The 10,644-nt window shown below is 43.3% G+C and overlaps 2 protein-coding genes across 2 annotated transcripts; both read right to left on the bottom strand.

Moving 5' to 3' along the window:
* Positions 1-1,027: 1,027 nt before the first annotated feature.
* Positions 1,028-3,267, bottom strand: LOC129323588 (uncharacterized). Its single transcript, XM_054970117.1, has 4 exons — positions 2,925-3,267; positions 1,844-1,969; positions 1,262-1,405; positions 1,028-1,189 (listed from the first exon to the last, which is right to left on the bottom strand). Exons 1-4 carry the CDS (start codon positions 3,265-3,267, stop codon positions 1,074-1,076), a joined length of 729 nt encoding a protein of 242 aa, XP_054826092.1. The 3' UTR covers positions 1,028-1,073.
* Positions 3,268-7,813: 4,546 nt separating this feature from the next.
* On the bottom strand, positions 7,814-10,644 carry LOC129323587 (uncharacterized). Its single transcript, XM_054970115.1, has 2 exons — positions 10,060-10,644; positions 7,814-8,551 (listed from the first exon to the last, which is right to left on the bottom strand). Exons 1-2 carry the CDS (start codon positions 10,642-10,644, stop codon positions 7,844-7,846), a joined length of 1,293 nt encoding a protein of 430 aa, XP_054826090.1. The 3' UTR covers positions 7,814-7,843.

Here is a 10,644-nt window from a genome sequence, read left to right as displayed (position 1 = left end):
CCTTCATGTGAAAAAAAAAAAATTCCCTAGGCTGAACTGTGAGAATCGAGCACCCGTTATATGGCAATAACTTTTACTGAACATTTATTCTCTATCTTTGTGTGACAGAGATTTCTGGTTTCGACACAGGTAGGGATGAAGAATGAAGCCTAGCCTCATGAAATCCCAAACTCTGAAAATATCGTGGTTTGCTATGGCACCACTGATCTATCTCCGTAATCGCGTCGGAGAGACACGCCTCCGCAAGCAATATATCTTGATATCGTTATTCCAAACATTCAGGTTAAAAAAAAAATTAAAACTAGAGATTCTTTCACTGTCTGTGATGAAATTTTTTTCTTGGTATACGGCGGGAGGGAGTTGACTGTGGTGGCTTTGGAAACCGATTTCTCACTCCTGGTACACCCCCTTTTAAAAACATACTGAACCATTGGCGGTATAATGCTGTGGATGAAATAATTGAATTTTATAGAATACTGTATATAGACCAAAGCCAAACCAAACCCCAGTGGTTAATCTTCAGAATCCTCCCAATCAAAAAAAAAACCCTCTATTACGCTAAGGACTGCTGCTTGGGTTTATTTTTGCACAAGCAATAAGTTCTTGGTCAGTGGTGGGGGCCGCAGCAAGGAAAAAAAAAAAAAGGCTTAGAAATGTGTTCCCGGAGAGAAACAAGTCATCAAAAGGCTTGTCCTTCCTTCCATATTGTTGCTAAGTGGGGACACTCTCGATCAGTCTTCGCAATATTTTCTTGGGGTTTGAATTAAATAAGCAATCTGTTAGGTGAAGATGCATGCGTATTCTTTGTGAAAAAAAAATTGCTTTCGAAATCTTCCTTGACAGCCTACTCACGGATGTCACAAAATACCCATTGACTTTATTTTAAAGAAATGTAAATAAACAGTGCTATTTTTAAAAAGTAACACAATATATTTTGGAAGGTGAACAGCGAAGTATTTCAATTTAATCTTTGATGCAACATAACTACATTTTAATTACTGTTTTTATGATAACTTTGTTGGGAAAACCATATCTTAAACTATATACAGTGAGGAGTCCCAGAAATAGCTCAATCATGACGCTGTGGGACGGGCGTCTTGGCGTTCTCTCCTTTCGACAGCGGTCACCCTTCTACCCAACCTTCTGACACGGCCCTCCACCGCGGTCATTCTCTCCTGCAATTGGTTTACTGTGGAGAAGAGGAAACTTTTTAAATTCTGTTCTATTGACAAAGTTGGTTCGCTTTCAGACTTTTACTTACTGGAGGAGCCCAGTCTTTGTTCAAGCCCCTCCACAGCTGAGAGAACGTCATCAAGGGTTTTTCTCCTCTGTCTTGCTGGGGGTGCTGGTGTGCCACTTGTGGAGGGAAGACCCTCCTCATCAGCTTCTTGCCCTGTCTGTTCACCTGCGTTAGGAGACCAGACCAAGACTCAGACATGGATGAACGAGAACGGAGGGACCTCTCTCGTGTTGTCACAGTGATTCTCTGATGAGAACTACATGCAACACTTTTCTTTATAAATATTCAATTTTCTGGCCATCATTTGGCCGGTTCTGTGCATGTCCATTATGTTGCCGGTCAATGACAGAGCAGCAACAGGCAAGGTAAACGTTTGAGATTCATTAAACAATAAATTTCAAAAAAGAAAGATATGTCACAGAAATGATGGAGACCACATCCTAAATGTCTTTGACTAGACTTGGTACAGGAAAATAAAAGTTTAATAGTGGAGAGATGATAATATGAATTAAAGATGAAAGTGACAGGAGCTCACAACAGACACTATGCTGTCCTTGGTTTCTGGGGGCATCCCCTGTGGAGACCTTGCCTCTAAATGCTCACCAGATGGTGTGTCTGCAGTTGGAGGGAGGGGATCCTCGGTGGAGATGTTTCCTGGGGTGATGTCCAGGGCCTCCTGCTGTTCACCCTCCGCTGCACGTTGGGTGGCCTCTCTTCCACGGAGAACAGCTGAGATGCGAAAAAATCAATGCATTGAGCCATCCATGCACCATCGGACACAAAAAAATGTTTTGAACAATGTCTCTTAAAGAAATAGATATGGGGGGGGGGACAAAATAATCAGAAGGAATAACGGGCCTGTATTGATTTTTTTTCTAGACACTGTTACATAATATCACTTGTCCTTAAAAGAAGATCAACTCTACCTACAAGTCATTCGACTACCCTCTCAAAAAATCCACTGAAGATAGTCGTGTTGTTTGCTTTTTCACTTTGACACAATAATAGAAGCTGCCTGTTCAGGAGCAGTCCACCTCTACAGGAGCTATTCAATGATGCTCCACATTTCAACCTGCAGTGGTGGGTCGTCGAAAAATAAGTGCTTTTGGGTGAAATTCTCAAATGGTAATATTTAAGAACTTAATTTGTCACTTCAGGATCTGGATGGTCCAGATTCAAATGCCAACTGTGCATCCAAAGCTCAGTTGCTGCCCCAGGTCATTCACAAATCAAGGATCATTCCCACCTCACAATAATTTTTCTGAATGTAAACTGGGGGGGGGGGGAAGCTTCTCTGGTGACATGCTTTGAGTCCTCAATTGGGAGAACATCAGGGTAAAGGTTAATGGTGACTAAATTAAGGAATCTGGATTTCGGGAGACACAGTCCGGGTGCAGCTTCTCTGTGAAAAATAACTTTTCCATAGAAATGGAGTTCTCTGAGTACGTCAATGCTTCTAAAGCAAACCAACGGCACCGTGCAAAATTATAGATGTCCTGACAATGAACCACTAGCTCGATTCGTCAACGTTACAGCGTTTATTTGAAAAAACTGAAATTCGATAATGGCGTGGGCAAACATTATACTGGGGCACAAGCCTAAGGTTATATCCTCAAACAGCAACGAGGTCCATAAAACATAAGCCACTTAGCATTCTGACTGTAAAAAAAGAATTTTCACCTACCGGCATGACGTCTGGTTTGCCAGCTCGGCCTCCCGGCAAGATCCCAGAGGTTCATCATGTTTGAAAAGTATGGGGGCTTGCCGCTTTGGCGAGGAATTCCTTGCCATGCCTCAAGCGCCCCATAGAAATCCCCCTTGACCCTCTTAAATTTGGATCGGCACTGCTCGGGGGTCCGAGGGTATCCACGAGCACTCATTTGCCTTGCCAGTTTGTGAAAAATCACTTTGGTGGGCAAATGAGTGCTCTTCATAACACGCTCGGACTTTCCCGAGCGTGCGATCAGTTCGAGGAGGGTCTCAACCTCTTCATCCCGCCAGAAGACTCCTTTCCCATGGCTTGCCATGCTGATTCCAAGACGAAATTGCGAAAATAAGTCATTGCATTAAGAAACATGGCCCAATAACGGTCCTGGAAAGGCGCGAAAATCGAGACTCCTGATTGGTCAAAGCACAGTAGCCTGTCCAATGGTGTTCCAGCGTTATCTATGGGCGGGAAAGGCGAACTGTGCTGTAGCCCTTTTTTCCCGCCTAAAAATAAATAGTATTTTTTTAAAATTTATATTGTTTCCTGCCCATTCAATCCTTAATGTGACAAAACCCGTCTAACTGTATGGAAATTTTTTCATTGTGATAACGGGTTGGGAAAACGAAAAAATAAAGTTAAATCACCAATATCAAAGATCACAACGTGTAACAACTTGATTAATTTTTTTTTATGACACACTTGTACCTCTCGATCTCTCTCAGGGTACATTGGAAGGGTTTGTTAGATTATATTCCAATTGATTCCCGGCCTTTTTTTAATAATGTTTCATCAAAATAACGGCGTAACGATAATTTGTTATCGAAAAAAAAATTAAAATACATGCAATGTAAGAGGTGGTGATCGGTTGACGCTAACTGCGCATGCTCCTAGCTGAGGTTGCCGCTTCCTGCAGAAGAGAACATGCAAGCGGTGTGATTGTGAGCCTGGCTTTGCTTGAAGCACCGGGAGCAAACGGACCACGCAAGAATGGCCAGCAACGCTGCAGTTGTTCCGAGATCGGCCACATGGAGGGAAAGGGAAGTACTTGACTTACTATCATTTTGGGGTGAGGAAAAAATCCAAGAGGCCCTTCGCAGTTGCCATAGGAATTTGGATAACTTTGAGAAAATTTCAAGACAGATGGCATCCCGCGGTCACCATAGAACCGCTATTGAGTGCAGAAATAAAACGAAAAACATGCGTTTGGAGTATAAACGTGTCATTGCTCATAATGGCACATCAGGAAACGCACCCATGACATGTCCCTATTTCAGAGAACTTGACAGCATCCTTAGGGGGGACGCAAGTGTCAAGCCAAAAAGGATAGCCAGGAGCATTAGTCTTGACTTTGGCCGGCCACAGATCACTATTCCTGATCAGGTGATGGAGGGTTCAGAGGAACTTTTTTCTCACGAGTTTGTCACCATCGACGCGGCACATCTAAGGAGCTCATCACCCACAGCAATGGGAGAGCGTGAGTGTTCTTCATGTTCTGCTGAATCAACACTATAAAATTTTAATGCTTTGCATGCATTTGCTGTTCATTCTATGTGCTAATAGACCAAAAAAAAGTTTTTTGACTTTTCTCCAGATCATAACTCTTCATCGTCCACGGATGTGAATGACGAAGACCTAGACCGCACAGTGGATGGTCTCGAAGACAAGGGTAATGCCTGTTCTCTACTTTCATGTGGTCTGCAACCACTGAGCACTGCTGCCCTTAGTCGGTATGTTCAGAACAGAGCTTAAGGAAAAGTAAATTTGGAATCAGTGGAAAATGTTTGCTAAACCCCACACACAACCAGCAAAGAGGAAGAGACCATGACCATGCCGAGACATCCCATTCATGCGAGGCCAAACACGGCCTACGGGCCACAATTTAAAAAATTATGTCCTTCTAGGAAAAAATTTAAAACTTTTTCTCCAATAATGGGTGATTTTTCCTTTGTAGAGAACGATGCAACGCACGCAAATACGAGGGAAGAGGATGACAGCGACAGTGATCTGCCCTTGGCACATAGATCCACACGCAATCCCGGTGAAAATTTTATATTAAGTGACTATAATTTTCAGTTCAATCTTTAGAAATTCAAAAGTATTGGTCCCAAAGGAAAACAGTTTTTTCTGTGAAATCTATTGGTAAAATCCATGCTGTTGAGCCAAAGCCTAACTTTGGATGTTAACCAAAAACTGTTATTTAATCTCGTTGACGAAACAGATATGCGTTTGGACCCGGCACACACCCTGTTTGCTCGCCTTTAACGCAACCCCACACATCGAAGCAAGTGGTGAACTGATGCTGGGAAGTGGGGGGGCAATGCCAATCATCCCCTAACGCAAACATGAGATTTTCATTATTTTTCCTTTGCTCGGGCAACTACTGTGAAAACATGAACAAAATTAGTGTGGCATGCACTTCCATGAATGGTTTGGTCCTGTTTTTAATGATGCGACCGGTGCTGTTCGCTGCATTTGCCTTGGCTGTGGGCAGCGGGGCAATTTGACAATCAAGGGTACACATGTGTAATTGATGAAAAAATGATGCTTTTCTGTCCGTCTTTGCAAAGTGGTCCACCATGATCTGTTGGTGATGGTTTGTATCCATCCTCAAAATCGTGTGAAAAATGATGTGTCTCCACTCTTCTGTGTCCTGTGTTGAGTCCCCCGGGGGGGCGTGTACGGTCTTCTTCCGATAACAGCAAGCCAAATCATGCATTGAGGAAAAGGTGATAATCCATTGCAATGCTTGACTCCTGTGTCTTTCTACACTTACAGGGGGAAGAGGAAGCTGCTTGGCCGAACTATCACCGGGGACAAGATTAAGCAACATAAGGAATAGAAAACGCAGGAACGCGGCACTGTATGGTGTGGCGGATAAAATGATGCTCCGTGCAAGGGAGGAGCACGAGGCTCAACTTGCGCAATGGGGTAGGGATTATGAGGTTATGTGCAGATGGAAGGAGGATGAAAAGCTCCTTCAAAAGGAATTTTTGGAGGAAACCAAGATAGAGAGGGAAAATTTCACAGAGGTTTGGAAGCAAAATATTGCTGTAATGAGTGATGCGGTTAGTACCTTGAAGGCTCTGGGAGAAATGCTCTCGAGTCAGCGGCAACAAAGCGTGTCTGGGATGACATCTGAACAGTGTTCACAATCCCCACATAATCTTCCAACCAAGATGGGCAATAGTAAACGTTCCTGTGTTGGCAAGGCCAGAGATCGATTGACGCTGTGAGCACTGAGTGAAGACAAGTAATCATGACTGTTCCGTAGGTTGACGAATCTAACCATGCTCACCACTGTTCTCTCATCAATAAAACATGAGGTATCCAAACAAAGGTTGGTTTGTGATCAAATTAAAAATCCAATGTATGTCATCAATTCGCCACCCACGTGGGCCTTGGGAAAAAAACCTTTCATTTTCAGTCACCGGGTGATTTTTCCTGTAGACAACCATGTGGTCCACTATAGATTTTTATGATTTATGGAGGTTTAGGACGACACAAGCACGCCCTCCAACTACAATTAAGCGACCCCCACTATGGCGAGACGTGATATGTTGGATGGCAACTTGACAAACCATTGGATTTGAAATTTCAATCACAAAACCACCCATTTTTAATAATCTGGTCACACACGGTTCAATTTTTTTTTCACTCTTTATCACACTCAACTTCACTGTAGCTGTGTGTGAGCTTGCCGTTGTGTGCCATCTTCTTTGACGGGGAACAATACCTTAGACACCGCCAAAGCAGTGTAAATTGTATACCTGATTATTTCGATGTCAAGAATATGCTGGTCAAGTTATGTAAACAGCCTAATATGTTGATCCCAATGTCATCAACGTTCGCTTGGTTGCTCAATACTTGTTTTGAGCCGTCTTTTCCCTCCACCCATAAGACAAACAATTCAATAAACCTTGCAGTGAGTTTTGTGGAAGAGTTGGTTGTTATCAACTTATTTTAATTACTTCAATTTGATATATTGTGATTTATCCAATACTGGAATGGGGAAAAAAAAGTTCCTTCTATTGACGTCCGGATTGCTGCCTGTGATGTGTTCTGATCTGTTTTATGCCAGCACACACATTCTTTTTTTTTTTCAATGTACCACTTGTCTTCTCACAGACCTTGGGAAAAGGAAAAATATTTTTCTAAAACTGTGTTCTATAGCATGCAATGGTTTGATTATGTTCTCTCTTCTATTTGCCAAAGTTTTTTTAAAAACAGTCCATTACAACCTTTTCAAACAACAATTTTCATTGTTGCTTGAGGTTGACTCCTGAAAGCTCACGCTATTATCCAGAGGTTTATTCTTAGATCATCAATGAAGGTGGTGCCAATGTGCTCTTTTTGATTATTCCACCACACACTTACACGGCTAACTCCCCGTCATCTCTAAGAGTATATTTTGGGGAACATTTTCTTTTTAACAAAAGAGAAATCAGAAGTCCCAAGTGACATCGTGGGGCGATGCATTGTACAATGTGATGTTTACACTGATGTGAAGATGTGCTACAATGTATCTTTTCAATTTTCCCTGGATGATAACGATGCGTGAATCTTTTTTTAATGTGCTCCTCACGAAGCGCCCATGAGGAGTGGGTGGAACACACAACCCTTTCAAGGGATTGAGTGATCAGTTAGGAATGCTCCTCATGGCCATAAACCAACAACAGATGCGAAGTGCTGTTACTGTCATGGATGACATTTCCAAACATCTTATCAAGTTTTCGAGTGTCACGATTTTTTTAAAAAGCATTTAATTTCGAAAGAAATCAAAAACAGTAATTTAAGCATTGGAAATTTAAACGATTTATTGTGGTTTTTATTTTAAAATGGAAAATGTAATGGTTCTTTTGTCCTTTTTTGCCAAGCAGAGACAGCCAATATGAATTTCAGCACCCAAAGTTCTCAATGAATTTCGCAAGGGCGTCGCGCACCTTCTTCCCCTCAGCGAGGTGCCTATTGTTGGAGGTGTCCTCTGTTTCCTCGAAACTTGAAACCAGAATAGGTGCCGGAGGTCTGCCCCCGCCAATAATTGGATGTCCCTTGCTCTCACACAGGTTGTGTAGAACAACACAGGCAGTCACTATGGCCACAACATTATGCTCCCTCACTTGCAAACGATGTGCAAGACACCTCCATCTTGCCTTCAGCCTACCGAAAGCACATTCCACCCGGTTTCTTGCCCTGGCCAGACGTCTATCAAAGTTTTGGTGTGCAGCGGTTGTTGCTGCCCGCCCATACGGTTTCATCAGCCACCGCCTCATTGGGTAAGCTCCATCTGCGATGACCACAGGCGGTATTCTCACCCCATCCACCACCAGGTATCCATGGCCCTGTAGCAGTGTTCCAGCGTCCATGGCTGCGCAGAAGGCTGAGTGGGCAAACACAAAAGCATCGTGGTTTTTCCCACTCCAGCCCACCTCGGCATCCACGAATCTGCCTAGGTGATCCACGGTTCCTTGGAGAAGAATGGATGAAAAGTTCTTTCTGTTCCCATATTGATCTGGGCGTCCACCTGGTGCACAGATAGGGATATGTGTCCCATCGATTGCTCCCACGCAGTGTGGAAATCCAAGTTTCCGGAATCCATCCATAATCTAATAGCAATAAATGGAACATATATTAAAAGAAAAAATTAGATCAGCAGCAAATTGTAGCAGTGGGGAAATCTCATACATAAAAATTCATCAATTTTCAAATGTTCTCAATCATTTTAGAGATCTTTTGAAGTTAAAATTCACATTAAAAAAAGAAATGTTAGAAGATTGTTTGCTTGGTGTGTTATTGAGGCCCAGGTTTGAAAAAGCCATGTAGGTTCACGCACACACAACGAAGAGACATGTCCAGGCCGACATTTATATGCAGTTTGGGAAGCTTATCAATCTTTGAACAGCAGCAAAGCAGGGTAAGTTGATTTTTTGCTGAGGAGTCAGGATCTTGAGACGCGCCCGTGTGTAAACATCTCAATATATTAGTTTTGTGGCTTCTCTCAAAGTTTATGTTTAAGACAGTTGTAGATTGGAAAAGTAGGTATGAATAGTGGCCTTCTTATTCCACACATCAAGGAACTTGTGTTGATTCTCAAAAATGGGCCAAGTAAAAAGGCATTGAGAGGACATTGCGTCTAAGACTTGTTTTGTTGAAACCAAACTGTTGATTGCTGTAATGGGACGTTGTAAAGTTTGAGAGCCACGTAATTGAGGTGTAATCAACTTTCCTCGGGCCATGCAAATTAAGTTCCTGCTTCTCAACAAGAGACAACTTCTTGCCAGGACAGCACGTCTTTTGGCAGCAAGAGATTTCAGCAAACCATTAGTATGTTGAGTCTGACCCCACCACTTGACAGCCTATGTCACTGTCACCCAAGAAAGGAGTCTGGTCTTTGCTGCAACAGAGTGCTTTCTGACTCGCAACATGGTTCAAAGGAAATATTTTTTAGGAAAATCTCTCCATGGCCCAACTTTCATGCAGGGGAACAGTCAACACTGTTTTGTGGAGATGCACGCTTATCTGGCTAGTGTTTACAGCAGAATCTGTATGCAGCACCCTCCCCCATGACTCAAAACTGTTCATCCACAACACAACTCATGAGCCGCTAACTTGGGAATTTTATTAAAAAAACTACAAAGATAACCCAATTGATGTTGTTCTCTCGGCACAAAGAGAAGAACTTCATTGGTTGTGCAGGGACAGAGATCTCTTGGTTTGGGGAAGGTTATTTCAAGGTGAGAATGCACACCCTCTTAAATTAAAAAGGGGGGAAAAATTAATGCTTGGCCAAAGCAGCAGAGATATACAACCGAGCAAGTGGGCACACGATCACACTAGCACAGTTTCTTTTCCTGTGGTTACTTTTAATGAAACAATAAACAGCTCAATATGTTGGATTCTCTCATCTGAGTGTAGATTATACAATGAACATTGAGTTTGCACCAAAAATCATTTTGTGAAGACATGCCATTCTGCAAGGTACATATGGGTCCATGGACAAAAATGTAGAAATGCCAACTAAAATTTGCACTCATGTGTTCGAAGGGAAAATGCAAGCGTTGTTTGATAGGTTTAATGTCATATCGAAAAAATGATATTTCAAGGTTACAAGTACCTGTCCTATCGCGGCACCGAAGACGACAGTCTTGGAGAGAAGCTCTAACTCGACGGCGAGACAGAACTCCACCACCGCCGAGGCTACCGTCGACTTTCCGATGCCAAAGAGGTCGCTTGCAACCTGGTAACTAGTGCCGCTTGCCAGCCACCACACAGAAACTGCGACTTTTCGTTCGACCGATATTGGCACACGAAGGGATGTGGTCTGCCGGTGAAGCCGTGGTCTCAGAGCCTCCACCAGCTCTATGAATGTGCTCTTCGACATCCTGAAGCGCCGCATCCATTGCCGGTCGTCCCAATGCACCATTACAATGTTCTCCCACCAATCTGAGCTACGTGGGAATACCCAGTGCTGCCTTGGCTCTTCCATCTCGGCGAGCACGAGCCACTGGCAAAAGCGCTGGCACCGACGACGTCTTCTTGAACGTGCCCAGGCAACAGTGGCACAAGAATTTTTGAAAAACATCCGTGCTGCGGCACGACGCCGTCGCATGGCGTACCTTCGGTATGCCAGCAGCATCTGTGTCTGGCATGCCATCATGACCCAGATGACCTGAGCAACCACAGCAATCACTGGATCCAT

This window comes from Eublepharis macularius, chromosome 2 (assembly GCF_028583425.1).
Source record: "Eublepharis macularius isolate TG4126 chromosome 2, MPM_Emac_v1.0, whole genome shotgun sequence".
Lineage (NCBI taxonomy): Eukaryota > Metazoa > Chordata > Lepidosauria > Squamata > Eublepharidae > Eublepharis > Eublepharis macularius.
The sequence above is the reverse complement of the archived record's forward strand: the minus strand, read 5'-3'. Positions and strand labels throughout refer to the sequence as shown.

Bases quoted from the DNA above. Each gene is read 5' to 3' on its own strand.
- LOC129323588 (XM_054970117.1), bottom strand. From the start codon at position 3,267: ATGGCAAGCCATGGGAAAGGAGTCTTCTGGCGGGATGAAGAGGTTGAG. The intron at 1,406-1,843 runs GTGAGCATTTAG...CTCCTAACGCAG, and splicing joins AACTGCAGACACACCATCTG to GTGAACAGACAGGGCAAGAA. The intron at 1,190-1,261 runs GTAAGTAAAAGT...TCTTCTCCACAG, and splicing joins ACAAAGACTGGGCTCCTCCA to TAAACCAATTGCAGGAGAGA.
- LOC129323587 (XM_054970115.1), bottom strand. From the start codon at position 10,644: ATGGATCCAGTGATTGCTGTGGTTGCTCAGGTCATCTGGGTCATGATG. The intron at 8,552-10,059 runs GTACTTGTAACC...TATTGCTATTAG, and splicing joins TCGGTGCCGCGATAGGACAG to ATTATGGATGGATTCCGGAA.